Source organism: Petromyzon marinus, chromosome 36 (assembly GCF_048934315.1).
Source record: "Petromyzon marinus isolate PM22_M1 ecotype Great Lakes invasive population chromosome 36, UKy_Petmar_22M1.pri1.0, whole genome shotgun sequence".
Lineage (NCBI taxonomy): Eukaryota > Metazoa > Chordata > Hyperoartia > Petromyzontiformes > Petromyzontidae > Petromyzon > Petromyzon marinus.
The window spans coordinates 6,093,390-6,121,097 of record NC_133702.1 but is presented as its reverse complement, the minus strand read 5'-3'; the positions used below and the strand labels follow the sequence as shown (position 1 = coordinate 6,121,097).

Below are 27,708 nucleotides of genomic sequence, written 5' to 3'. Positions count from 1 at the left end.
GCACCCCTTGACAAAGGAATTGGCATAGAATTTAGCATTGAAATAGCTGAGTGATTAGCTTGTAACTGGTCACAGAAATAGCTATGTTAAAGTCAGAGCATACACATTCACAGAGGCACCTAGTACAAATCAAACAGGAGAATTTAGCATTGAAATAACTAGGCGAATTTAGCATTGAAATAACTGAGTGATTAGCTTGTGACTGGTCACAGAAATGGCTATGTTGAAGTCAAGGCCTACACATCTGAGCTATTCACAGTAACTGGGTATACACTACAATGGCAACTTAGCGTTTTTGAGGGTTGCAGCGATTTCAGATCTTGCTACGTCTGCAGAGATGTGACTAATTGCAGGGGTAACTAAAAAGATCTCCAAAATCCTGAATAAACACAAGATCCAGGTCCGATTCAACACAGTACATAAAATCCGTGATCTAGTTCCATCTGTAAAAGATGCTGTTCCAGACATACAGTACCCGGGCGTTTACAAACTAAAGTGCCTCTGTGGTAGTAGCTACATTGGAGAAACCAAACGACATATCTCGGACCGCATCCGCGAACATAAAGCAGACTTGAAACACGGTAGAACGAACTCCTCTGCCGTGGCAGATCACTGTTATAATTCAGTGGGCTCACATGACATTGACTTCTCCAAGACAGAGGTTCTTTGCAAACCAACCGGCTACCATGAGAGATTCGTTCATGAGGCCATTCACATATACAAGCACAGAGACAATTTCAACCGAGAAGATGGATTCTGGCTTAGTAACCACTGGAAAGATGTTTAAAACCATTTCCGTTCTTAATTAATTGTATTTTACGATGACCTTCAGACCGCAGCTCTTTCGCTGGCATTGACTCTTAATACCTCTCACACCACGGTTAATGGTATGGTTTACAACATGGAGTATAACAGCGCCTCGCAGCTGTCTCTCTCCCCCTCCTCTGTTCCGACCACGGATGAACTCGTCCGTCTGAACGGGGCCCATAGCTATCCGTGTTGCTAAAGTTGAGGGTAAGAATCCACCCATTTTTTCGCCATATAGCATTGTGATATATAACGACTTATTGTTGGTAGCTTAGCTGATTGGAGAATATATAGAGTTTATTGATAACATTGAGGTAATTTATATTTTAGTTTTTTATTGGTTCACTATATAGTATTCATTATATATTGTAGTGTATACCCAGTTACTGTGAATAGCTCAGATGTGTAGGCCTTGACTTCAACATAGCCATTTCTGTGACCAGTCACAAGCTAATCACTCAGTTATTTCAATGCTAAATTCGCCTAGTTATTTCAATGCTAAATTCTCCTGTTTGATTTGTATTAGGTGCCTCTGTGAATGTGTATGCTCTGACTTTAACATATCTATTTCTGTGACCAGTTACAAGCTAATCACTCAGCTATTTCAATGCTAAATTCTATGCTAATTCCTTTGTCAAGGCGCTTTGTTTCTTCTCACACAGCTTAATGGTCGCGATCTGAGCGTGGCTTTTTCGCTCCAGCGCTGTCCTCCAGTCAGTCTCGTCCCTTCACCTGATGAAGGCCGCTTGTGTTGTGGCCGAAACGTCGTGAAAATTTTATTGTGTTATTTTATTTTATCAATTTATTATTTTATTCTCATTCTACGTGACTTTACCGAAAGAACCAAAGAAGGTGTTAAGATGTTAAAACACCAAACTTAAACCTTTCACAAGGAATCATGTCTGCATTAACCACAATGCTTGTGGTCAGAATGCAAACAAAAAACATACTCTGATAATATATGCATTGTCTTTGAAACTGATTGGTCCACATCAGAGAGCTTTCTTTCAGAAAAAAAGGGGGAAACCTAGTATCATATTTTGGTACTGGCAAAGGAGGTCCCATGATGAAACTGTAAGCCAAATAAAATCCCGTAACAAACTTCTAGCAAAGAAATATATTTTTTTTAAAATTACTTCACGCTCCTTGTGTATGGCTCGATTTGGATGTCATCACTGCCCGAGTTCGGTCTCCGAAGGATGTTTATGCCGTGGGGTAGCGTTGAGCAGCAAGGCTTGAAAGCCAGAGGCTGCCGGTTCAATCATCCCTGCTGCAATGGGCGCACTTAAATTCCTTCGAGCAGCGTACAACGGGAACAGCACTCTCTTGGTAGGTGACGTGTTGTGGTGGTGGTGCGGTTAAAAGCGTCGCTACTTCCCCCTTCCCAGATGCCGCGCCAGCATGGATGAACAGGCCAGCGTTGGCTCTTTAGAGGGGGCTGGAGAGTCTCGTGCTCCTGAACTGGCGTGAGCATTTGAACACGTAGTAGGCTTTCGCGACCTATATCATCCATGATTATAGGGGGGGGGGGGGGGGGTTGGGTTAGATCGCGTCAATATAAATGTGTCGTTAAACTGGCCACCACCCAACACAGCCAATTAGTAAGGTTTGTCACGTAAATAGAACGTTGCCAATTCGTTACTCGTACAGCACACCGGTGTGTTGGAGACCAAATCCACAACATTTACAATCTTGAGTACGACGTTTCGCCAGTAATTACAACCAGCTTCATCAAGCGACAGCCAGATTTGTGATCTGGTCGTCGCACGCTCTTTACGTGACATCTTACTAATTGGCTCTGTCGGGTGGTGGTTGGTTTCATGACACATTTATACTTACGCGAACAAAAACAACTTGTATTATGGTTGGCGTGAGCATCTACAGTATGCAGGTATGTTGAACTTCTTTCGCACCATACGTAGCCAAGGTGCGGATTTAGCAGGGCGCGACCTTGACTCCCCCACAACCGTCATTGAAGATTTGGATGACCTGTTTCAATTGTTGGTAGATTCACTGCAAAACAACGACTTTGATAAATGGGAGTTCTCACAAGTCAGCAACACAGTATGATTTTGCTACTTTAAAAAAGGCGTTCTCACATGGTCGTGAAGTTTTAAATGTGATCACGTGCGTTAGGATATTGCGTGCGCGTGTTTAATACACAGCAACGGCATGTCTACAGACTGAGAGGGGGTAGCAGCACTTTGCCTACCCGCTCTGAGAGTGGCGATTATCGCGTGAGCGGTCAGCGCGCTGCGCTACAAACCCGGTGACCCGAGTTCGATTCCCGCTCGCGGCCAACACCAGTGACGATTGTCTCAGCAGGTCCTGGGCCTCCCCTAGGTCGACTCAGCCTAAACTCAGTAACTTGGTGGGTTTTAAAAAAAAAACATCGCCTATGGTGAGACAAAGGCGGTCGGGCGTGGTGCTGGCCACCCACCCACTCGTGCACCTTAACGGCCTTCATAAGTGCTACTCGCTCACAGCACTTACCCCGACAGCCTGTTGAAAGCCTCTACGGGGCATCTTTGTCTTCTGTGCTTAATAGGCCGTGCGATGTGGAATGCAGGAACATGTTTCTGTAAACATGCGGGAAGATATTTGACGCGGGTCTATTTATGGCGAGTGCGGGTGAATTGGAGTCTTGGGGTGGAGAGTTTTTTGTGTGTGTGTGTGCCGTGAATGGCTCGCTTCATGGGGCCCCCGAGACGTTTTGAGACCGGGGTGCGTCACTTGTTCGCAACGCAGGAAAATGAACGCTCCGCACAAACAGGCTCAAGCAGCATTTGTGGGGTTTTTTCCAATCCATATTTTATTAGAAAGTACAGTTTGTACGTCTGTGCTACGTTGTTCGTTAAGAGAAAAAACATCAATGAATTTAAGAGTTATAGTTAATAAGTACCATCAAGCACTGAAATACAGCACCGTTTACATCCAATAACATTGTGGGATGGCGGGTGGCTCTGCTCGCTTGAGGTTGTGGAGTTTGAGAAGGGTCGTACAAAAATAAAAACCCGTGTGACACATCTGTACCCTTGCAGTTGGCAAATGCGATCGCAGAGTTAGCGTCGCGCGATGCGGCGAAGACTCCCTCCAAGTCTCGCGCAGAGCAGCGCCATCCTGCGCGTCGGAGAACTGCCCACGGAAGTGGAGTGTGCAGAGCCACCTCTGAGATATCCCCTTTTCAGCTTCAAATCAAGATTCAAATCAAGAGAGTTAGAGGGTTGGTAAGCACTTTCCCGACCCGCTCTGCCACCGAGAGCGGCGTTCATCGCGTGACAGTCAAACCGATATTTTAATTCTCCGAGCTGCAATTCAGCCAGATTTAGTGCAGAACCAAATAAAATGGGTGGGGGTCTGTGCAGTCATTGGTGAACGGGCAGAGGGCCATGAACTCGCCACGCTTGAGAATCCGGTCTAATCACAGGCGACTGCCTGCGATTTAAACCCACGATATGAGCGATGCCATCTCGGCAACTCTGCCCTTTAATCCACCCAGCCACCTCTAGTGTGTACGAGTCTATCGTTGTGGGAGATGTTGTGGATGATGGGCGCTGCTGACCGACTCGTGTTGGGAATGGTCAATAACATCGTGGCACGGTTTGTGCCGTGTGCTCATTAATGGCTTGTAAACCACAGTCACTCTAGTCACGTGCAGGTGGCATGGCTATAACGCTGCACTATCGCAGCTTTGTCGCGGAGAGATGGATTTGCATCCAGCATGCGTCTCCCTTGAGAAGTATTCGCAAGGTGCACACTCCTGCCAGCCAATAAAAAAAACTAATTAAGATAATGACGAAATTAAAATACGTCAAAAAGTTATAATACTGCTGGGTGGTATAAACCTCGATTGAAAACAAATCAGTACCATATCTCTTCACCCAAACCCTGATTGTGGGAAAATAGCACAAACATCCGCGCATCCACTTCCACTCTTTGTCACCATTTCAAACGATACAATAACTAATTCACGTTTTGATTTCTGTTCAGGAGATGCTACAAATTGGAAAATAGATTCAGGATGGGTGATCAGGTCCGTTGTTTTAGATGAAACGGGAAAACAAACGGGTTAGCTGCTGATACACTGGTTCAAAATAGATTTCTGGGTAACATCGCGTGAGTAAAAAGTTGTCACGTGAGGAACAAACGTGACTGATTTATTGCTTCAGCACACCGGTAAGTTGGGAGAGCAATCCACATTTAACAATGTTGCGTGATGTTTCGCAGGTAGTCGCACCCAGCATCATCAGGCGATTGCCAGGATTTGTAAAATCTCCCATCTTTAGCCGTAAATCGGCGGTGTGATGGCTTTTACTCGCGCAATCCGGCCTAAACAAAAATAAATCATGAGCACTTGGTTGCAAACGCCTTCGCGTTAACTTTGCTCACACACGCGCACACGCTGTTGTCGATTGCAGCAGACCATAATCCCTAATGCCTCCGTGAAATTATCTTAAAACCAAAGAAAAATATTTTTATTTTCAGTTTCAAATGTACTTGGTGAACGTCGGTGGCGCGAATGATTGCATCACACGCACATTCTTCGCCTCTGTGCCTTGGTTGAAATGCAAACGCGTGGCTTTCACTTGCCAAGCCACCAGTGGCCTCTGTGGTGGCCACCATCTATCAGGTGGAACAGATGTTGCTCAGTGGGCCAGTTCCCTACATCGGTTGCAAACACGAGGCGACAGGCACTCTGAGATACTGCTCAGTTCACGTTTGGGTCGTGCGATTGCGGAAATCTCCCACCTTAGTTGCAGCGTTCAAATTACGTTGGGGTGGCAGTGGTGGTGGGGGGGGTGTTTTTTTTGTCGCGTGTTTTGGTTGTGTTTACACGGAGAGCCTTTAAATAGTCTCTGGCGAGGTTGGGTGGGTCGGTGGTGTCATGATGATGGACTCGCTCTGAGGTGCAAATGAGTCGTCATCTTTTGGAGAAACAAACAAAACTGAACGCATACGGTGAGTGAACAAACTGTTGCTTCATGCCCACGAAAACCAGCCAGTTTATTTGGGTTAGGCCCATTGATCTATGAAGCTGTTTTTCAATAGCTTCTTTTACGAGGTTGCCTTGTCTGACCAGTAATTATGTGGAAACCACAGTCTACAAACCAAAATTGTGTCTATTAACTGGATTGATGAGCAGGCGTCTCTTAGACTTGTGATTGAATCTCAAGTTTTAAAAACCCCGCATATATGGCCATCTGCTTTTAGCCATCGAACAAAGACGGTCACTGCATCGCGGCGCGCCTTCAGATGCGCTTCTTGCGGCCGTCTGGAACGCTCTTCCCTTCCGATATTAGGAAGCCACTTGGAGCTATGTACGTGTAAATCATCTCGATCGAAAACTCATTTCTTTACAACTGCTTTTGTGTTAAGTTTGTCGTCCTTCCCCCGCACCTCCGATTAGGGTGGTTGGCGACGTACGGTGCGAAAGAAGTTGCAGCGTTCATACATACACACGTGTCCCTTGCAGCTCGGAAAATGCAATGCCGGTTCCTCTGTCCGACCGGATTGGGGGAACAAATTTAGATTTTTGTGAAGAGAAGCAGCACAGTCTAATATAGCAAGCTCCGTTATGTCACCTCCTTTTTGACAGGAGCACAATTGCGAGAACTCTTAAATGGCACTGTAATTGCCCCTTGAAGGAAGCTGGGTTTGTCAATGACATCATGGTACACACGATCCCCAGCTGCCGTTGTATTTTTAAACAAAAATATATAAAAAGGAGATTAAAGTAATTGTCCAAAAAAATGTCAAAGTGCACGCGAAAAGGAAAGGCCTCGACTTGAAACGGTCGCTGCTTCTGTACGTTCGATAGGCGTGTAACTGTTCAACGACTAATATCGATCCCCACGCTCGCGGTTCATGTATCGGCAAATTGTGTTAATAAATCTGTTTCACGATGTACACAAATTATACGTGAACGATATGTGGAAAGGGTTGCCACCGCTGAGGTAAAAAAAAAACACAAACGGGACATATCACGAAATGAATGTCTCACGATTCAGGAAGAGCGAAGCACGTGATGTAAAACGCACTGTCTTGAGAAGTGTTATTATTATTATAATCATTGTTGTTATTACACAACTGACCAGAACAAAAAAAACCCAACACCACTTGAAACGTCTAGCTGTCCGGTGGAGGACAGCTTCGTCGCAGCAAGAAGACGATCATGGGAAAAGCAAGACGAGGTGGCAGCCCTCGATGCCCACGTGACCTTCGAGCCAAGGTAACAAGACGTCTCAGTGACAACGAGAGACGTGAAACTCGACCGACGGTCGGATCGAATTGCGACCGAGATGTCGCATTAAATCCCAGTGAATAGTTACATGCCTAAGGTTTTGATCAAGAGTCAAGTTTGCTTTAACACGTAGGCTTTCGCGACCAATATCATCCATGATAAGAGGGGTTTTTTTGGGTTAGAGCGCTTAAATATATAAATGACCCTTGACCCTTACTAGTTGGCTGTGTCGGGTGGTGGCGGGTTTAACGACACATTTACGCGATCTAACCCGAAAAAAACCTCTATTATGGAGTCAAGTTTGCTTTGTCCTCTTTTTTTACCTAAACTTCTTATACATACAACGCAACAACCCAATAATATGAAATACTGTCGTAAACACTGTACGGTAGCCTCAGAAAACAACAAGAGGGTTATGTTAGAAATGGATTCACCATTGTTTGCGTTTCTAAAATGTTAACTTGTGCTCGCCACTATGGACACGCTAGCTTTTTATTTTATTGCCTTGTTAATAAGTATTGTGAGATTTTTGCCAGCTTGATAAATGAAATTGTGCAATGTGCCGCGTAGTCCCTCGTTAAAGACAAAAAGTCCATTCGCAGAATCTCATTAAACGTTTGTATGGGATCGTTACATAAAATAAAACAAGGCCGTAAAGAAACACGGACTTGGATTATAGACGGGCGATCCATTTATAGACACCCCACTAAAATAATACCAGAGGTAAATAACATTTTAACTCAAAGCCTCCCTCTACACACCCTTCCCCACCACCAGTCTCAATGCAATATAACCCTCTTCTGATACAATGTGCAGGGTATGGAGCCGTTGCTTTCACGATATTCATTCCCCTGTTAAGACTTCGCGTAGAATACGTTGGGCATCCCGTGGGGTGTCTGTGAGTCTGTAAATGGATCACTTTGCATGACAATTCCCTTCTTATTCCAATGATACCCACAGACCAGCGTCCCCTTTAGTTTGTCGGGGAACTTTTTTTGTGTGCACGGGTCTCATCAAAAAAGTTGTTCTATTCATAAAACTGCAATGCGTAAATGTTAGCCTACATTTTACAATATAAAGTATATTATATAGAGCAAAAAGTTACGTATAAAATGCCAATGTATTTATGTACAAAACATTACATTACTGAAACTTTAGCACAACATTAGTAACTGTCCTAGTAAAACAGTCGATATCGCACACACACATCTTTCACATTATCCTCGAATGGACATCACAACATTTTGCCTGCACAAATGTTGATATACGGTTCTATAACTATCTTAGAAACATTTAAACTCCACCAAGTGATGCGACGTTTAAAATCTTCGCTTGATATTCTTGGTTCTTTCGGTAAAGTCACGTAGAAGGGAAACAATAAAATAATAAAAAATATAAAACAATACAATTCTCACGACGTAAGAAAATTTTCTTGCTGTGGTTTTCACATCTGATGATGATTGCTTGTGTTGCAGTCGAAATGTCGTGAGAATTTTATTGTTTTATATTTTGATTATTTTATTGTTTCCCTTCTACGTGGTGACTTTACCGAAAGAACCAAGAATATGAATCCCTGCAGTCACGAAAGCTTTAAATCAAAATCGTCGCTTGAGTCGCTTCGTTGGAAAGGGTTGCTGGCCAGTTGTACACTTTTTGCAGAGACCACCGCAATACGCGTTGATGAGTAGACACAGAGATATATTATGGGTATGCATGTAAGATGCATTCGGCGGGTTCTCAAGAGATTACAATGACAAATGCATTTCAGGCATTATGTCTGGTTGAGATCGTTTTCACTTCTGACGTCAATCGTTCACCATCAGTCATGAAATGCGCGTCGTTTATCAGTCACCCATCAAAACGCAGTCCTTTACCGTCGTAATAATCCGCGCGTCGTCAATTACCCCCTCTCCCCTTGCCAAATGTGCCCAGTGCCGTACCGAAGGCGCAACGCGCGCCGCACACAAAATTCGAAAAATGAACATCTGCCATTAGTTCTGATCTTAGGAGGGGGAAACCCTGTCTGGTAAGGTGAATTCAAAATGTGATGATGATGATGATGATTCTTTTTTACCCTAACCCCCAACAGGCTCTTTGAATGGCGGTTGCGACCACCTTCTGGCGCGTCATCACGGTTTATGCGTCCACACGAGTCCAATGGCAGAGCCAGGATTTTCAAGGACTTGTCCCTTGCTTTTTATTCCACGCGTGTGTGATCGGCATCGCGCTCGCTGAAGGTGTTGATGCCTTCAGGGAAGTCGTGGACTGTATACGCAACTGCGCACAATTCTTTGAGTCACTTATAACTGCTTTGCCGTTACTTATTGTCAATTATGGACTCAGACTATTGTCCTATCATCTCATAGAGTCCCTGGCACTTAATATGCTACACAGTGGCAGTGGGAGTCGCAAAATGCCGATTTATGATTAATAAACTCCAGTGATCCGATCGAAATTAGGGATTTTGATCGGATCATTGGGGGGGGGGCACGTGCCACCCCACCACCCCCCCCCCCCCCCCACTGGCACGTGACGGCCGCTCTCGAGACAGCACGGCCATTTGGCCCTCTGCACTTCTATGGCCGAAGGTGGTTCTCACGCGCGGGCGGGACTTCATCGCGAGGTTTCTCGTTGGAAGCACCGAGCCATCGTCGCCAAAACGTTCCCGTCGGCGCGCGTTTCGCTCTCGACAAACCGATCGTCGGCAGGATGGAAGTTCTAAGTCAACGTCAGAGCCACGTCTGAGCGCGTGCCCTTTTCCTTTCCTCGCGACTGTTATCGAAATGTGTATCAACGCTTGTGTGGTGCAAAGCCGCTTACTAAAGTTACGCATTTCCACGTTGGTGATCATTCGGCTCAAACGCGCGTTGGGAAACGCCAATGGGCCTGCCGTCGAGTTGGACGCCGACTCGCGTGGCATTACGGAGCGTCTTAAATTGCGTCTGTAAAAATTCGACCGAGTGTTTACGCGTCACCAACCCTTTCAGGATTTTTAACGCAAAAAAAGTCACTGCATAAGCCGAAGCGTTTCTTTAGAACTGCTTCTTGTGTTTAGTTTGTTGTCCTTACCCCGCAGCTCCGATAAACACGGTTGGCTACGTATGGTGCGAAAGAAGGTTAACATATATAAGAAAGTTGAGTTATTTGACATGATCTGCGTTCCTTGACTACCCTATGTTCCTTATGCCTGTTCATTGATTAGATGTTTAACGAGTGACCAGAAATTGTGCTTCAGTAAATACAGATTGACACAGTACCTAAATAAGTATTGATCGAATGAGGTTCTAGTTCACTTGGATACCGATTTCCTTTTTGCAAATATCATCATCAGCCATTGTCTATTCACTGCACGATGGAGGCCTCCCCATGCTATGCCTTCCCTCTCGGTCCTGCGATGCAACAGTCCATCTCGCTCCTGCACAGGATCCCGCGATCCCATCACTCAGTCTCTGCAGCGATAATCATCTCGTTCGCCGTTTTTCCTCATTTGACTGCAATTCCACCACCGGTGTTGTCCAGTGGTTGGCCATCGTCCTCGGGGCGATGTGTTCCGCCTGAGCCCACGTTTCTTACAAGTTGACGTAATGCCTCTGATTTGTGCTTGTTCCCTGTCGCATGTGCTCATTTTTGCAAATGCATTTGCCCGACACAAAATGCCCCACTTCAGTAGAAATATTAATACCATAAAAATGTGCTTTTATAGTCTCTATGAGCTATGCATAGCCCACCAGATCCTTAGTAACCTCCGCTCACCAGCTATGGTACCAAATTGTGTCTTTTGAGCATAATTGTCGGTTGCTGCGTTCAAGCCTAGTCGCAGGCGATCTCATCTTGGCATCGTTTAGTTTCAGTAGTTCTACAGCGAATGACCTTTGCCTGGATGAGAGTAACTCTCAATAAGTTCAATCTCACAATGGAATTAAGGTGACAGAAGACTAGACCGGCATGAACATGGGAATCTTAACTAGAGCATGGATGATTCGTAAAATATGCCGATTGACAGGAAAAAATATATACAGTGACTCCTCTACTTACGAACACTCGACTTACGAACTTTCAGAGATGCGAACCTGTCCGTATGTAGGTTTGCCTGTTCGGACCGAGAGTCGTATGTTCAACCGCGCGCAATAGATGGCGGTGGTGGCATCTACATCTGCAGAACATGAAGAACCAGTGGCACCTACATCTACAGGAGATTGTACAACTTTTAAAGCCATTCGCCGTGTTTAGTGTACACGCCGTACAACACGTTTGGAATCGACAGGAGTAAAGTTAGACTTACTCACGAACAAATCGACTTATGAACAGATCTCTGGAACATAACTCGTTCGTAAGTAGAGGAGTCCCTGTAATCTATTTTTTCGTGGTCGATTGCTCAGGCCTCCTGAATGCGGGCAACCCCCAACCACGCCCAGCGTTGTAACGTGGTTGGTGATGCCAAAGATATCATCCAAGCCCTGCCCATCGCCTCCCGTACAGAGGGTACCGCTTGGAAACTAATTGTTTCCAATTGGTCAAACAATCGAACCAATAATCGATAGAGTAATCGATTACTGCACTTAAATAATCGGAGAGCGCAACTTATATGTGAACCTTCCCCCAACTCCAAAAGTGTAGAATATCTTCCTTACTGTCCTTACTAAGCACCAAATAGGACTTTCACAGAGATTTGGCAGGCAACCAATGATTAACAAACACATCATAATCAAGTAGTCATGTGAAAAATAATTAGTCCGCCTTTTCAGGTGACTAAGCGCTCTGAAATTAAGATAAACAGTGCTGCTATGTTGAAAATACAAGGTGATCCATGTATAAATACCCCACAAGTAATCAGAAATTATAGAGCAAACGAAGTCTATATTTAAAACACCCCTCTGGAGAGTATTGAACCTTCACAATATAATTTAGATAATCAACAATAATAATCAGTGGGGTACCTATAAAATGGGTCAGCCTGAATTTCCCCTCTAGTACACGACTAGAGCGGCTAAGATGCCTTGCAGCGACGGATAAATGTCAGACACAGGCCGCGGGCCGAACGAAACGAAGTGGCAGGCCGTATCTGGCCCCCCGTGTGGGTGAAGCGTCGCCAATATTACTGCCCCCCTCTTCTGCTTTTCATCCGCGCGTGAAGAGGCGGCCGTCAGCGTTAGCCACGCGCGCGCGACATTCAACCGTCACATCTAATGCAGGAAAAAAAAGCCGCGATATACCTCGGGCAACCGGGGTGGTCAGGACACGTGGCACCCCGCGTTGTAGGCTAACTACCCGCGTCATAACGCGACGTATAATGCGCGTCTCTTTTTTTTTGTTTGAGGAGGCTAGATCGGCACTTGGAGACCTGGGGCTGCACCGTTGGTGGGGCACACTAGCCGGTTGCGAGGCGTTGATCTACCTGATCAACAAATCATCTTAATTGTCATCTTCTTGCATCCATCCTCGTGCCTCCTTTGTTATTTTTTGTTTGGGGGGGAGGGTTTGGGACATTTTTTAATAACCAGCTAAGGCCCCCCGCGCTATATCCGACTCCGCGGTGTAACGAGCCGCGCTTTATCGTGGGGCTTTTATTGTGCTCGTGTGCCAGTGCAGTGCCACCAACACTGTGTAGGTGACGCAGCCAGCCGGCCGAGGTCAGTGGGCACCACGGCTCACGCTGTGGCAAGAACCACTGTCGAGTCCGTGTGTGTGTGTGTTTGTTTTTGTACCGACAGGATATTGCACTACATTACCGTATACATTTTTAATGCCATTTTCTTTAAAAAAAAGGTCAGTGTTAAGAAAATTGATTTTTCAGGGAGGCACATTTATAGAGGTCATTTATGGAGGTCATTTGCTACCCCCGATGCTGTAAAAATCGCAGTGACAGCAAGTGTGGATTTGTGCGCGCCCTGTGTGCGGGCTTTTATATAACTGCACTCTCTTCACGCTTGGAGTTCTGTATAAAACCAATTTGTATTGCATTTGATATCCGTGTCGTCTACCAGATGCACCGAAAACTAGTGACAATATTTCTAATGTAATTTTTTTTTTAAGTTTGATTCAGAATAAAAACTAAAGTAACGTAAAATACGTTACCAATCGATACATTGCTGTTAGTGGTAGCAAAAATGTAAGGAAATCAATACCCATGTGGGGAACCTGAAGGCCTGAATGATTTTTGTTATGAAGTGGTGGTCCTGGAAAAACTCGATAACCCACGTTTGTCTTTATCAAGATAACTTGTCACGGCTTCATTGACACACAAGCATTTACATGTGGTCATTTTGTATTTGTATGGCCACGCAAATTAACTTCACTTCATCTTCCTACGATCACTAAAACACTACTTGCAGGACAACAAAGCGTTCCCGTGAGTTGGCACGGTTTTTTTTCAAGACGTCGCTTATTTCTTCCAGAGTTTTTTTTGTGTGTCTCTAAATAAACCTCTCCCGTTAACTGAACCTCTGCGCAACTCATTTGCTACCCCAATCCTTCCGTTCATCACACCACGACAACAGAGTTCAGAATCAGGGTTAACACAGGGCATCGTTAAACTCATGAGAACTGCACCTGCGGAATTTCTGAACCGCAAACTCCTGTGTGGGCGAAGGTGGAATTGCTTCACTCTGCACCCAGCTGATCTCAAATCGTCGCGGAGATGATAAAAAAAATATGCCGGATTGCTTTTCGACAATTTGTGACAGCGGGCTCGCATGTTTACGCTCCCCCGCGGCCCATTCCATCGCCCTCGAAGTGGGCGCACGCCTCGGCCTAAAACATCTCCAAGTGCGTCCTCGGGGTTAAACAAAAAAAACACGGGGAAACGTTTTGAACTCGAACTCGCGAAGCTTAAACAGCGAGCGGCATGCAGAGCAACGCCGGTGCGTCGTTTGGTCTCCACGCAGCGCCAGGGGAGTATATATCCATCACCGCAATGTGTTAAATTTACTTTAGGTGTGTACTGAACTGTACTGTGCTTAGTGCAGTGCAGTACCGCTCTTCCACACCCTCCAGACCAGATCAGGCTTTTGTTAATATTCTTACTTTTAAAAGTGATGGCATATCTTGTTCATTGTATACGATTTGTGTTTTTTTTCTCCGATATTATTTGTTTATCGCTTAAAAAAATACAATTCCGAAAGTTGATCTTCACTGAAACAACCGCGGTTTTGTGAATAAAATGGATATACTGGAGCATAAGTTTGCCACCTCTGAACTTAAAAAAAATGGGACATTAAAAAATATCTAAGAATTAAGGGAAATATGGGATATTACATGTCAATCTATTGTCTTGAGCAGTGTATTATTAAGCAAGTGACAAAAACAAAATTTTGAATATCCTGGCAAACCAGATTTTACAGCCCGACAACAACAACAACAAAAAGGGCAATCCTGTGAAGACCAGAACTGATGGCAACCTTTGTAACCGGGGGGCGTCACCACTTCACCCCCTTGAATCACTCCGCTATTTTTTTTGAGGACACGCTGTTTTTAGGCGGGCAGTGGATGGAGGTGCTCCGGAAATCAAAATAAAAGTAAAATCCACCACTTGCGGCTCGAAGAGGCGACCGTTTGTGCTGTGCTTCGTGCCAGACGACCGGGGGCCCTCAAAGCGACGAGGTGGTGGAGTCGATCACCTCCTTTCCGTTGCACACGGTAGGCACCCCTCGGCAGGGGACTTGGCCTGCAGACAAAGACAAAGATTCCCCGTGCAGCATTGAACGTAATGTTCGAGCGAGTGCTGCTAGCCGAGGGCCTATGTGTGTGCAGTGTATGTTGAAGTTCTTTCGCGCGGGACGTAGCCAATCGTGCTAATCGAGGGGTGCTTTCACACCTGATGAGGCAGAGCTGGGGTTGCTACGGACAGTCAGAGTGCAAATACACAACAACAGAGTGAGAAAATATAGAGCTAAAAAAAAATACAACTTCATAAACTCCCCGTCGATATTTTTTCTTGTCTCTTTTTTCTTGCCAAGTTTATTGTTGCAACCAGTTTTATGGATCACTTTAGAATGGGGGGGGGGTGGGGGGCAGGGTGGGGGGGGGCACACTTTGTCCTTGTCCCTGCTACCTTTGAAAGTCCAAGCTTTCATGCGAGCATGTTTCTTGACACGCATTGTTTCCTACTTTCTGCAAATCTTTAAAACCATTCGCCAGTGATGTTCTGCCCTGTCTCTCCCATCTTTAGTTTTGTAAAGCGTCTTGAAATTGCAATTACATTCGGATGCTATGATAATAAATAAAATATGCTGTGTTTTGGGACCTCCTTTGCCAGTACCAAAATAAAAGAATAGGGTTTTTCCCCTTTTTTCTGGCAACAAAACTGAAACCTTTTTACAAGGAATCATATCTGCATTAACCACAATACTTGTGGTCAGAATTCAAACAAAAACATACTCTGATAATATATGCATTGTCCTTGAAACTGATTGGTCCACACCAGAGACATCTTTCTTTAGAGCCTCGTCTCAAACGGTTTCAAGGACAATGCATATATTTTCTAGGTATGTTTTTTGTTTGCATTCTGACCACAATTATTGTGGTTAATGCAGACATGATTCGTCGTAAAAAAATGTTTCAATTTTGTTGCCAGAAAAAAGGGGAAAAACCTAGTCTTATGTTGTGTTGATTTGTTTAAAAAAAAATTCAATGAGGAAAAGCTGTTGCATGGCTAAGGCCTTTGAAATTTGAATTTTGTTTCTCCCTTATACTTATAATTCAGTGTAACGCATGTGCGTGTTGAGTCAATTTCATCACAGCAGTTATAATAAATGGACAGCCTATTTTCAATCCACTGCTAGATGACTGCCTCCCCATACAATGTTCTTTAATGGTGCGAGCTGTTTGACCATACTTCACCACGCTGGTTACTGTCAATTGGTGAAGAAGGGAGCGCACAGGCAGGACTGGTTCAGATGTAACTCGCCACTGAAGATAGCCCTTGGGGGCCTGGATTTAAACTCAGGCCACTGGGTTCACATTGCAGCATGCAACCTGTTGTGCCACTTCTCCACCTCTGTGCAACCATACACGATTTAATAATTCTCCCCCACCCCCAAACATCCTGCCTATTTAAAAAAATGCTCGTTGTTTACAGCTCGTGCGCTGGTTCACAATCAGGACTCTCGATTATCGGAGGTTTTTTTTGCGTCGGTTGGCACAGGAAGGGTGGCAGTGAGACGAGGTGCCACCTGTACTATGGTAAGCACGGCCAGCGGAGTCCGGACCCACTAAAGATGCACCCCGCGTGGGCTTGGTTCTCTCTCGGAGAACTTGGGGTGCATGAGCAACAAGCGGCTTCAACTGTGCACCGGCAAAAAGGACGGACAACTCAAGTGTAGTCAGTGGAAATGTTGCACGAGTTGGTCAGAACCTTCCCAACAACATAATGTTTCCGCTCGGCCCGAATTTCTGGCACGGGAGTTGAGGCGAGCCTGCGAAGCAAAGTTGTCACGGGAGAATTCGGTTCCCCTTCTGCCCTGAATTTGCAGCCGAAACTAATCTAAACTTTTTGGTTTTATTCACCAGGCAAGGCCCACTGTGCAACATAGCCTCGTTTTTCAGACGCGACCTCGCCACAAGTGGACATGGCTGCAAGGTGTCGTGGGCTATACTCCAGTCCTGCGATTCACACAAACGCGGAATATAAGAGCTGTCCCCTTACAGCAAGTGGCCAGGCCTCCTGGGTCTGCTCGCCACGTGTTTGCCGAAAAACAGAGATTTGTCGTCATTGCGTGCGCGTCGGACGGAGCTGAAAAAAAACCAGCCACCTTTTTCCTCGCGAGCTTTGGCAACCGCTGCGGCAATGTCCGATTGCCACAAGGGACACCGGAGCTTTCTGCTGAGCTTTGTGCTCACTGAATCACGCCTGCACGTCCGTGACGTTCTTAAGGGTGGCGCGTGCAGCAATTGCGTGGGTATTAAAATAGAGCGCGGGGACATTTCCTCTGCCGCGACTGTGACGCCTTTGAAAGCTGTTTGTTGACTTGAGCTTCAACGTACGTCGTTTCCTCACTAAGAGGCACGCACTTGCGATTACGGGAACGCGAGAGGTGAGCTAACTCGAACAAAAATAATCGTACGAAGTACGCTCCGTGTAGGTACCCGGCACAAGATTCATGAGCCACACAAACTTCTCATCTCGTGTGGCAGCCTCCCACAGGTGAAGGCTTCGTCCTTCTGAATTTAACCAGGTAGGAGCAATCAATTTAGCCCAGGCCACAGGTCTTTTTTTTTAACGAGCCGTAAGAGGGACTTTTAACAGGACACCAGGATTAACTGTCGGCTCTATTACCAAGCGCAATGAGACTATTAATGTCCAACGAGCAGACTGGTTATTTAGTTTATCATCAATTCTAAGAGCCACTACTACCTTGCACGGCACGATGTCGCTTGGCACTGTGCTATGATGACGGATTATTTGTCTCAAAAGATACATCTCGCTGAATCAACAGCACAACTTTGCGCTCGGAACCAGGATTGAGAGATTTTGTTTTTGCTTACACATCCAACAATGACAAAGCCCGGCTTCAGCTTTCTGCGATCAGATAGTTCTGAAACGTTTTGCCCTTTGCCAGCGTCGATTAATGTCCAACGTCCAGATTGATTATATATTTTCGATTTGAGAAGCGGATAGTTCTGTGATGCAGAGCAACAGTAGGCTGCCTATATTTTGTCGGGAAAGTCGGTAAAATTGGTTAAGAGAGTCAAATAATGCGCGGCTCATTAGATTTTTGTCCTGCCCCACCCCCCGCCTCCCCAAAAAATAAAAAAATGCAGCCGGAGTTGCTCTGTGATGCAGAGATTTTCTATGACCAGCCAGCAGCACTAATCGACATTAAACGACTGCAATAGGCAATGAGGCCAAAGCATTTTCCTCCACTCAGTGTCCCGATCCTTACATGCCTTTGCTCTGCCTCGGTGACTCAAACTGGACGGGGTGGGGGAGAGAAAAAAATCAAATCAACCTGATCTTGGGGGCGATTCATCACACCTATGGCGGAGGGTGGGGGCTTCACTTCACTTCGACAGGGTCCTCAGGCCACTCGCGTACGGCACCCGTTCGAGACGGGCAGTGCGTGGCAGCAATCTCCCGCCCTCAAATGTCAATCCAAACGCTGACACAATCTCCCAGACGAGCTCCCCAGTCCGTCGCTCTCGCCGGCCGGCTGTCAATCTGCTGCAGCGGTGGGCTTGTGGCTTACAGCCAGCCAGGCACCCCGTGTCGAAACAATAGCCCCACCACCTGCCACACGTTGTTGTGTAGCGCGGGGCGTCGCACTGCCTCTGTTCCGTACTTTGACACTGCTCTAAAACTCCCCTGCGATGGTTCCACGTGACGGTCCCACTTCACGGTAACATTGGGGGAAATTCCATTTTGATAAAAATACAAATTTAAATAATCCACGAAGAGCCAATGCTTCTTCTGTCGTACAGCAGGAGGGGGGGGGGGGGGAAGGAACAATTTTGAAATGCTAAGTTTTAAAAACCAATCCAAGGAGGCAGTAGACGGTGTGTGGATCGCAGCGGCACCGTCACGATGTTGCACGGATGGCGCGTTCGCCGGCGACGCGTTTTGACGCTTTGGACTTCACCACCGTCGCAGGTCGGCGAACCCGTGACCTTCCGTTTGTGGAAGGTGGACGCGCATCTCCCGTGCTGCGTTCGAGCACGGCGTAGCGAGGTCCACGGTCGTCGTGTGAGAGAGAGGCTCGGTGCGTCCACGGTCGGGTCCTCGACGAGGCGTTCATTGCCACGTCCATAGCCGTCCACGATTCGTCCAGCGAGTGCCGATGTCGGTATTTTATTTTCGGCTGCCGGAGCAAGTGGTGCGTGTCCAGAGAGAGCTTCCAGGATTTCAGCCTCTGGCGTGGGGGGTTCTTTCCTGTCTTGTTGGAGCGGCAAAGCGCTGATGAAAACCAACGGACTCCATCCGTACATGGGCGGGGAGCCGAAGGCTCTTGGGATGATCATGGCTCACGACTTCACTTCATGCAGCCTGCTGCCACGTGACACCTACCACTTCGCAACAGCTCACAAACGATATCCGTCCATCGTCGCAAGCTTCGCAGCCACACTAATCTGGCTCTAGGAGGAAATATTTTCGACATGGCAACAACACCGATTCTAATTGCTTGGTCACTTCGTTCACTCACTGCATGGGACTCTTGCAGTGACAGAAGTGACTGAGCTGTCTGTCCCCCAGTAGCGCCTTAACAGACTGTTTGGGCAAGTGCTGTTAGCGAGTATCACCTTGTGAAGGTTGGTACGGCACACGAGGGTGGTGGCTGGCCAACACCATGCCCGGCCGCCTTTGTCTCCCTAGTGCTGATGTTTACACATCGCCCCAGGTACTCGTTTGAGGCTGAGTCGACCTAGGGGAGGTCCAGGACCAATTCTGATAATCGTCACTGGTGTTGGGGCCCTGAGTGGGAATTGAACTCGGGTTCGTAGTGCAGCTTGCTTCCCGCTGTACGACCGTATTGTAGACAACACACACACACACATCAGAAAAAAATTATTTGAAAAGAAAAAATATGCTTGGATTTCATCTTATTTTGGGCCCTTCATTCGAGATATTCACATGCTGTCTGAAAACAAAATGTCTTTAGTATAAAATCGATGATTTGTGGATGCACTAATAATGTATCTGGGGAAGCAATTACAAACCTGTCAATCCATACGGTTTAGCCCGTATTCTTGTACAGGGAAATTGGGTTTTCAGGTCCATACGGCGCACAGCCGTTTAGATACGGGCAAAAAACATTTTTGGCTATTTTGTTTGTGTTTCTCCCTTGTGATGGGACTTTGTAGGACGAACGTTGAGATTTATAAGGGCACCACGGGGTGACCAATACGGTCTGAATTGGTCTGTAATAAGGCAGGCACTGATATGGTGTTGACAGGTAGGCTATTATGTAACTTTGGTGCCAAAACTCTTAAGCACACAGTGGCGGCGGTGACGGCGGTGACTCACTGAATGAGCTGGAGGGGCCAGAGCCCGAGACGCTGAAGCGGTTGGTGACGACGCGGAGGCTCGCCACGTTCTTCTGTGGCTGGAAGAGGATGACGTGAGCCTTGGGAGCGAAGAGGCAGCCAAGCACCACGGAGCCACTCAGGCTCACGGACACGCACATCGTGGTGGTCTGCACCTGCTCAACACACCGCCGTTGGTGAGTGGGTGAATGGGTGGGTGGTTAAATAGGTTTGTGAATGGGTGGGTGGGTGAATGGGAGAGTGGACGATTGAATTGGGGGTGGGGGGGCGGGGGGGTCCGTGGGTGAATGTGTGGTTGCGTGAATGGGTGGGTGGGTGGCTGGATGGATGGGCAGGTGGGCAAGTGGATAGATGGATGGGTGGGTTGGTGGATGAATGGGTGGGCGGATGGGTGGGTGGCCAATGTGAGTGTCTTACCAAGGGCAGGAGAGAGAATGAAATTGGGGGAAAGCTGGTTGAAAGTATATGGCGTGATCAGAGTGGTTTATTTATTACCACAAAGCTTATATTAATAATAATCCAAATAATTCCCTTCATGTTCCCACGAAAACTCACTGAATTTGCAGTGTTTGGCCAGTTCTGTTTATACAGCATTTTTTTTGTTGGTAGAAACCAAAGGACATGGAGAAAACTCACTGTGCATACAAAAAGGTGACGCTCAAAAGCTCCGTACAGATAGATTTAAGATTCCACTGCTGCACTTCCATCTCTTGGCCATCTCCCAGCCGAGGTGACAACACCGGATGTTCCCAAGCACCCTGCTGCCCAGGTACTTGCCAGCCTCAATTCCTGATTAACGTCCGAGCGTTTAGGGTGGGCCGGTCTTACGCTCGGTAGTTGCGTCTCTTTTCATCCCAAGTGGTGATGAAATATGCCAAGTGACTTCTGCCAAGTAAAAAAAAACTGTTCATTATTTTCCTATTATAATTTTTTGGTGCGATCTTTTTTGGTTCAATTGGTTTTGCGTGGCAGGGTTGAGCCTGCATAGTGCTTGGATGGGCGACAACCAAGCACCAATAAATAGATTATTTGGGTCTTTCGGTAAAGTCACGTAGATAGTTAAAACATTTTTTACACAGAACTACGACGTTTCGATCGCAACACAAGCAGCCGTCATCAGGAAAAGGGTGATGACGACCGCTTGTGTTGCGATCGAAACGTCGTAGTTTATTTTATTATTTAACCTATCTACAGTACGTGACTTTACCGAAAGACCCAAAGAATATCAATTCCTGCAGTCACGAAAGCTTGAAGTCAAGATTTAAGCAAAAAGTAGGTTTTGGCTGCTGAGCGGGGATACGATGTGGGCCTCGGAGGGCAATGCCGCAAAATCCATTGTTGTGCTGAACTACGCTCTAAATCTATGCTTTCCGCCCACGGCAAACCCGCACTGACCAACGTGGTGAAGTATGGTCAAATAACTCCCATGAATCCGTATACGGCTTGGCGAGGCCTATGTCTCAGCAGTGGATTGACAAAAGGGCTTGCACGTGTGGACGTTCTTGATGTACGCGTGTGGGCCGTATGCTCTAAAAACATCCGATAAGACCCAGCGAGTCCAAGCTGAATAAAAAAAAACATTCTCATCGTTGTTATCGTTGATGGCCCTTTATCTCTGTCTCATTGTTCCTGCGTTATCTACGAGCCTTCCCTTGTCCTTCGCCTCATGTTTGACCAACTCCTATAACTTACATTTTCAAACCTCAGTTCTATAAAGCACCTTTCAAATTGGTATTCTCAAAGCGCTAGATATTTACTCTGGAAAGCTGCTGATGGGGCATTATAGATGCCTCAGAGATGCTTTCCACATGGATGGAGTGGCATCATTGAAGTGAATTGCCTGCTGCAAGAATAACTGGTCTTGTGTAAGGACCACCTTTTGTCTATATTCTTTGGTTTTAATTAAATCTCATCAACGATTACCAACTACAGCACAACTCCTCCCTCGTACAGCTCTGGGAGAGAACTGATCTCTTGAATGTCCGGCGAGGATCTCCTGGACGTAGTACCTGTTGAAGCCGCCAAACAGTCCCAATACACATGGACATGTGCAGCTATTTTGCCAAATATACAGGGTGGTCCAGATGTCTTGTGACCCCCCCAATCAATTGACCCTTAACATTTTTTTTAAATATTCCTTACATTACTTTAACTCATCCATTGGTATGCAATTTTTTGTAACGTTTTAGAGATTGAAATGGGGGTCACTAGACATCTGGACCACCTTGTAGTGAAGGATGAGGGCTTCCCCATGTGGGTCGGGGGGGTTATGCGACCATACTTCACCACACTGGTCAGTGTGGGTTGGTGTAGGTCCTGGTGTAGGTCCTACACCAACCTACACTATAGGAGGAGGGTGTAGAAGTATAGTACAAAAAACATGATTTTGCTACAATGTCCTCCGCGGCTCACGACGTAGCGCCAAGAGCCCGATGACACAACCTGCTCATGCAAGGTGTTCTACCATCCAGTCATTCTCCAGGCTCGACCCTGCTTAGCTACCGAGATTCGTCGAGATCCCGAGTAAAATCTGCCACCTGGACAACGATGTACGCGTTTGGCGGTGGGCGTAGCCATCGAGTGTGCAGGCGGTGCAACTGCTCCACGGCCCATGGGCAGAATGGGGCCTAGGCGCCAGGGCCCAGGCAAACGGCGATACCCCACAGAGGTAGAAGAAGGGTAAAGGCAAGAGCCGAAGCGACGGAGTTACCCTGTAGTCGCTGGAGGTCACGTAGAATATGGGCAGGAAGGCAAGCCAGATGATGCACGTGGTGTACATGGTGAACCCGATGAACTTGGCCTCGTTGAAGTTCTCGGGGCACTTGCGCGTCTTGAACGCGTAGACGGTGCACAGCACCACCAGGATCACGTCGTAGCCCAGCGAGATGAGCATGCTGGAGTCCTGCACGTTGCACTTGAGCGTCACCACGTTGCGCTTCTCCAGCGACGTGTCCCTGCGGTCGCCGGGCGGCTCCACGACGAGCCACGCGATGATGAAGAGGACCTGGCAGGAGATGAGCGCCATGCAGATGAGCACCTGCGACGCGGGGCTGATGAACTTGAGCCGCTGGGCGCCCTCCTTGACGCTGTTAAAGATGCGCGCGATGCGGTTGGTCTTGGTGAGCAGCGCCGCGTAGCACATGGCGAACGACGTGCCTAGGCCCAGCCGCCGCAGCGTGCACACGGACGGCGACGGCTTGGCGATGAAGAAGAAGGTCATGCTGTAGCACATGAAGACGCCGAAGAGCAGGATGTAGCAGAGCTCGCGGCCCGAGGCCTTCACGATGGGCGTGTCGTTGTGCTTGAGGAAGACGGCGGCCACCAGCAGCGTGCACACGATGCCCAGGCACGAGATGGTGACGGGCACCACGGCCCATGCGTCCTCCCACTTGATGTACTCCTCCGGGAGGTCGTAGCAGCCCGTCTGGTCGTCGGTGGGCCAGCTGCCCAGCTTGCACTCCAAGCAGGTGAACTCGTCGTACAGGAACTCGTAAGGCTGGCACGGGATGCAGATCCAGCAGCAGTTGTCGGGCTGCATGCTCTTCATCTCGTTCTTGGCGCATGGGTCACTGCACTGCGACACGGGCACGGAGTTCTTGGCCCACTGGATGCGGCTCGTCTCCAGGTGCAGAGCCTCGGCCCAGTAGCCCACCTTGGTGTAGGTGTAGCGCTTGCCCGTCTGCTTGTAGTTGAAGAGGTTGTAGCGGCCGATGCCGTCGCCGAACTTGTCGAAGCGCACTCTCGAGTCGTTGCGGAATGGGGCTGCGTGCGGGAACGAAACGCACACATACGCACGTACGTATGTTGAACCTTTTTCGCACCGTACATAGCCGACCGTGATCATCGGAGGTGCGGGAGGAAGGACAACAAACTGTACACAAAAAAGCGGTTCTCAAGAAATTAGTTTTCAATCTAGACGATTTAAAAGTTCATAACTCCAGTGGCTTCCTAATCACGGGAGAGCGTTCCAGACGGCCGCAGAAACGCATCTTAAAGTGCACGAAGCTTATGAGAACTTGGGAAGAAGCAGACAGAGGAGTGTTTTGACCTGCAGTGTGGTGGCCGAATACATTTTGGATCATATTAAAGCAGTGGTTCTTAACCTGGGGTGCACGCACCCCTTGGGGGTGTGAGATGCCCTTTCTGGAGGTGACGAGACATGTCAGGATTTGTTTTTAGAAGGTGAATCATCGAAACACAAATGACGCACGGTCACCGAATTACAACTACTTTGTTTCATCAAACCCTATGTATTTATTCACATTATACATTGTTTGGACGCTTGAAAACCAATGGGTTGCAAGACATGAGTAAAGGTTAAGAACCACTGCATTTAAGAATTGGCCGAGTAGATTGAGTCGAAATGAGCACGATGTATAGGTATGTATCACGGTACTTTACAGCTGCTTGAGTTTAGCACTTGCTTCAACAGTGCAGGCCACACGTGGGATCTACGTCCGGACACGCATCCTTAGCCTTACATTTTAAACGGTGGTGCTATATGCACGAATATAAAGTATATATTTCGCGTAATTGTTTAATAGCGCAGTGATAATTATTAACCACTTACGAAAAAAATAACATTACCTAAGGTGCAATTATATATAATGGTTAATTAATCAAGAGAGCTTTACTCTTTATCGTAATTAGACCAGGGTAACATGATGGGCAATTATTCTAATTGCTCTACCACGAGGAGCTATACACAATTAATTTACCCAATGCATGCACTCCTATTGTGATCGTCTCATAATAAATGGTCGGATCACCTGTGGATGTAGACTTTGTTCATACCGTCACGCGCGTAGTACTCCTCGTCAAAAGGCAATGGCAACGTGCCTTCTGCCAATAGCCAATTTGTGCTTAAATGAGTCAAAATAAGAATTGGTTGATTTACACCCAATATAATATGCCATCGTCCTCACGTGCACTCTTTTGGATGAGATTTGGTGGAAAGATTCGGCACATAATTACCTTTTCTGCCAATATATTTTGTCAAATAAACACAGGCAAGGGCATCGTGAAATATAATTCGGAAAAAAACCCATCAAGTAACACATAAATATGAATTAGCAGTCAATAGTTTGATTTTTGTAAATTAACATTAATTAGTTGTTGGGGTAGAATGGTGGCATAGTGGAAAGTGCACTCCGCTATAAAGCCAGTGACCCCGAGATTGCTTCACAGCCACGTGTAAAGGTCAGTGGCAAAGAGTGCTTTGAACCAGTCCTTGACCCCTCGGTACTGACCGGCATGGTGACCTATTGCTAGACAAACCACTTTAGACATACATGTTGCGGTGTGGCCTTCTTGCACCAGTGGATTAGCAAAAGGATGTCAATTCTGATGTATTTATCGTCATGGTTTAATTATTCCATTAATTTTAGGTTTAATCCACGGACGGTGTTTGCCGGGGGGAGGGGGGGGGCAATGCCCCCATCCCAAACTGGACACCTTTATAAATACATTTTTAGTAGTTTTCAATTAATCTAAAAAAATAAATTGCTCCCGCTATTCCTAATGTGCTGGACAAAGCGAACCCCTGCCCCCACCTTCCAAATATAGAAGTCAAACTTCGCCTTTGGTTTAATCATATAGCTTCTTGCATGTCTTTGTGTTGAACTTCTTTCGCACCGTACGTAGCCAACCGTGCTAACCGGAGGTGTGGGGAAGGCCAACAAAGTGGAGACAAAACAAATTTGAGATGCATTACACATATATACGCGGCACGTTCATTTGTGCATTGCATGACCTGCCATGGACGGCATTCTTCTAAATTCGAATACAAGGCATTGCAAGTTGCACATGCCTGATGATTGGCAAACATTCCTCAAGACGTAGAGAAATCTTAACTCGAATCAGCGCTTTCTACATCACTTGGGCCACCAAAGACGAACACACACACACAAACACAAGATCTTTATCGTCATCTGCAACAGTGGTCTCCACGTAGAATGTGTTTGCCAATCATCAGGTGCGTGCAGTGTGTAATGCTGAATAAGGAAAAACTGGCAAACGCGTAACTCTAGGGGAGGAGGACGGGAAGAGACAATGCTCAACAGGCGTTAACAGGCATGCGGTGCTCTTAGGGCCGTCGAACCAGACATTATTTGTGGGTGCATTACATTAATGACAAACATAACGGACATGCCTGCCAAATCGCACAAACCCCCTAGAGTACGCATACATACGTACGTACACCAATGCAATTGTCGGCAGGCGACGGTAAACATTGCCCGCGTTCGAACTTACCGTCGAACTGTGCCTTGAGTATGAACTCCTTGTAGAGCCTCTTGCCATCGATGGGCTTCATGGCATCGCAGAGCCCCGTGGTGTTGGGGCACAGGGACCTCTGCATGTTGTGCAGAGCGTGTGCCATGGCATACACCGCGTTCACCACGAACATGATCTTCGACTCCTGCTCAAAGTTCTTGTCGTTCAGGCTCCGCTGCTGGCTGCACTCGTTCTCCACGTGCGGCAGCTCGGGGAGGGTGCACTGGAACTTGTGCTGCCAGTACTCGCGGAACCACGGGTTGCGCTCGTTGGCGGTGGGCCTGAGCGACTTGAAGTATTCGCTGAACTCCTGCACGGGGAACGACGACAGCTCGATGGTGATGGCGCCCAAGGCGGCCTTCTCGTTGCCCTTCACGACGTTCTCGAGGGCGCCCCACCCGTCACTCGCCACCCACAGGAAGGAGGTGTTGTTGCTGGTCGCGGCGGCCAACAGGTTCTTGGCGTCGTCGCTGCGCATGAAGAGGACGACGACTCGGGCGTTGGGCTTCTGCATGAGGTTGTGGACGATGCCCTTGTACGAGTCGGGGCCCGTCAAGCGGCCCACCTTCTCCGACGTGGCGATGCAGATGTTGCGCGAGCGGGCCTCGTTCTCGAAGGCCTCGATGCCCGTCTCCCCGTAGTCGCCCTCCGACGCCACGGTGGACACGTACGTCCAGTTGAAGAAGCGCAGGATGTCCGCCATCGCCTTGGCCTGGTAGAAGTCGGGCGGCACGGTGCGGGCGAAGTAGTCGTAGCGCGACTTGTCGCTCAGCTTGGCGCTCGTCGACGCGTAGCTGATCTGCGGGATCTGGAAGAGCCGGAGCAGGTTGGCCACCTAGGGGTAGCGGGTGAGGTGTGACGATGATCAAAAGAAGGGAAGATGTGCATGAGAAAATTGAAACTTTTTTTATAGTATTGCCAATGTTGAGTAAAATTTGTTATAATGCTATCGGTGTCATGCCGAGACGGAGATTCCTTTTAGATCTTTCACAGAGCTTTGCAACCCTTCATGTTTGATAACAGCCCATGGAAGCGGATATCATAGAGCTACCTCTGAGGTCTCTGCGAGTGATCTATGATCCACACCGTAGGGGGCAACACTTTTATGCCAACTTTGCCACCGACAATGTGTGTTGCACGATAGTCAGACCGAGATTTTTTTTTTACTTCCAGAGCTGGAATTAAGATAAATTAATTTCAGAACAAAATGTAATTTGATGGGACTTTTTGTGCAGTCATTGATAAATGGGCTGAGGCCGTTACACCTGTGACACTTGAAAACCCAGTTTAATCTTGGGCGGCTGCCTGAATTTGAATCTAGGATGTCGGCAATGCAAGCTCAGCGCTCTGTCCTCTGAGCCCAGCGTTAAATGCATATTGACGTGTTATTCTTAATGGAGTGGGGAGGCTAC

The 27,708-nt window shown here is 47.2% G+C and overlaps 1 protein-coding gene across 6 annotated transcripts in view; it reads right to left on the bottom strand.

Annotated features, from left to right (window-relative positions):
* Nucleotides 1–3,592: 3,592 nt before the first annotated feature.
* The window catches only part of LOC116949365 (metabotropic glutamate receptor 3-like), an 80,648-nt gene continuing 56,532 nt past the window's right edge, over nucleotides 3,593–27,708 (bottom strand). For all 6 annotated transcript variants that reach the window (XM_076072063.1, XM_032966599.2, XM_032966598.2 and 3 more), the window contains 4 exons: nucleotides 26,276–27,131; nucleotides 22,734–23,785; nucleotides 20,004–20,178; nucleotides 3,593–14,711 (listed from right to left, as the gene is read on the bottom strand). In XM_076072063.1, coding sequence (XP_075928178.1) covers nucleotides 14,635–14,711; nucleotides 20,004–20,178; nucleotides 22,734–23,785; nucleotides 26,276–27,131 — 2,160 coding nt within the window. In that variant the 3' untranslated portion in view covers nucleotides 3,593–14,634. The remainder of the gene's footprint in view (nucleotides 14,712–20,003; nucleotides 20,179–22,733; nucleotides 23,786–26,275; nucleotides 27,132–27,708) is intronic.